This window comes from Orycteropus afer, unplaced genomic scaffold (assembly GCF_000298275.1).
Source record: "Orycteropus afer afer isolate SDZICR_OR568_19922 unplaced genomic scaffold, OryAfe1.0 scaffold00131, whole genome shotgun sequence".
Lineage (NCBI taxonomy): Eukaryota > Metazoa > Chordata > Mammalia > Tubulidentata > Orycteropodidae > Orycteropus > Orycteropus afer.
This window is the reverse complement of record NW_006921718.1, coordinates 3,573,424-3,574,999: the sequence shown is the minus strand read 5'-3', so window position 1 is coordinate 3,574,999 and position 1,576 is coordinate 3,573,424. Positions and strand designations below refer to the sequence as shown.

The following is a 1,576-nucleotide window of genomic DNA, read 5'->3' as shown; positions in this document are numbered from 1 at the left end:
TAGGCACTATGCTACCAGAGCTCCTATATATATATAATATATATACACATATAAAAAATTGTATAACATGCAGAAATCTTCACTTCCATTAAATACTCATTAGAATTACCAGAATTACCATAGTCTATTCATTAGTTAAGGAGCTCTGGTGGCATATGACTAACACATTTTTGGATGCTAACCAAAAGGTTGCCAGTTTGAACCCACTAGGTGCTCTACAGAGAAAGATGAGATGGTCTGCTTCCAGAATGATTTACAGCCTTGGAAACCCTATGGGGGTCTCTATGAGTTGGAACTGACTTGATGGTAATGAGTTTGTTTTTTCTTTTGGTATTCATCAATCAAAATCTGAATAAGAGAGAAGCCTAGAAGTGACATCTGTCATTGGTCACATGAAATACTAGTGATGATTTGGCTGACCTGGCAAAAAAATCTATAATTCATCAACTGAAAAGAGTATGGTCAGGATTCAATTTTAACATCAATCTACAATGCCTAAGGAACACTCAAAATAATTTTCATTACTTTCACTATTTACTTTCCTGGTAACACTAAGTGCAATAATAGCATTACATTCAATTCATGGTGTGATGTAGATGTTAACAAAGTAAATTTCAGATTTAAATCTAACCTAAAAAAAAAAAAAAAAGTTATTTACTATCACACTGTTAGAAGAGGTTATAGAAATGGGGCACCACTGAGTTTTAAAATAAAAGGAACAAGTGACCAGAACTGCTTGACATTTCTTTTCCCCATCTCTCAGCCATCTCTTGTCCCATACATTAGAGATTGAAACTGTTTCTACATTTGAACGTTCTAAGAGTATAATGACCTGGATGAGCGCCTTGATTCACTGAAGATACAAAAGTCATCTCCATCATCCCAAATTCTACTCGAGGCCTTTCTATTGCTACCACCACCACTGCTACTGTTGCCAGACCCATGAGATTTACTACTGTGACTCCTGCTTCCTCTTCCTCCTCTAGAAGACCCTTTTCCACTTCCTTTGCCTGGTTTTCCTTTTCTTCTTACTGAAGAACTCATTTTCACCTAAAAGAAAAAAAAATTAATACAGTTACCACAAAACTAGACACATATAATAATCCTTTGTTTGTCAAAGTTATGGATATAACCTACTTTAAAGAAACATAAGAATAATTTTCCTAAGATCAAGAATTTCATGTTACCTCTACCTTTTTCTTTGTTCTACTTTATGACTTCTCTCTTGTCCTTGCATTTTTGCAATTGCTCATGACATTCCTACTGCTAGCAATGTCATTGCCCATTTGCACAAATTGAGTTTAAATTTCATGTATCCTTCAAAGTTCAAGAGAAATTTCCCCCTGGCTTCCTGCCAAATCTTCTGATAACCTAGAATTAATCTCAGAGGGTAGGACCCTGGCCATGAATACTACTATTACTACCATATTTGCATTAGTTTATTTTTTAAACCAAAACACTAAGTCACATAGTGAAAAAAAAAAAAATCAAGTAGTAACAAAATAAGTCTCTTTCCAACTCAGAATCACAGGATGTAAACTTTGAAAAATAGTATATGAATGCACACTGTGTGTGT

At 34.6% G+C, this 1,576-nt stretch overlaps 1 protein-coding gene across 1 annotated transcript in view; it reads right to left on the bottom strand.

Moving 5' to 3' along the window:
- DHX57 (DExH-box helicase 57) overlaps positions 1 to 1,182 on the bottom strand; it is a 94,746-nt gene extending 93,564 nt beyond the window's left edge. Inside the window, 1 exon segment of the mRNA XM_007945079.2 lies at positions 833 to 1,182. Coding sequence (XP_007943270.2) covers positions 833 to 1,182 — 350 coding nt within the window.
- Between the last annotated feature and the right edge of the window lie 394 nt (positions 1,183 to 1,576).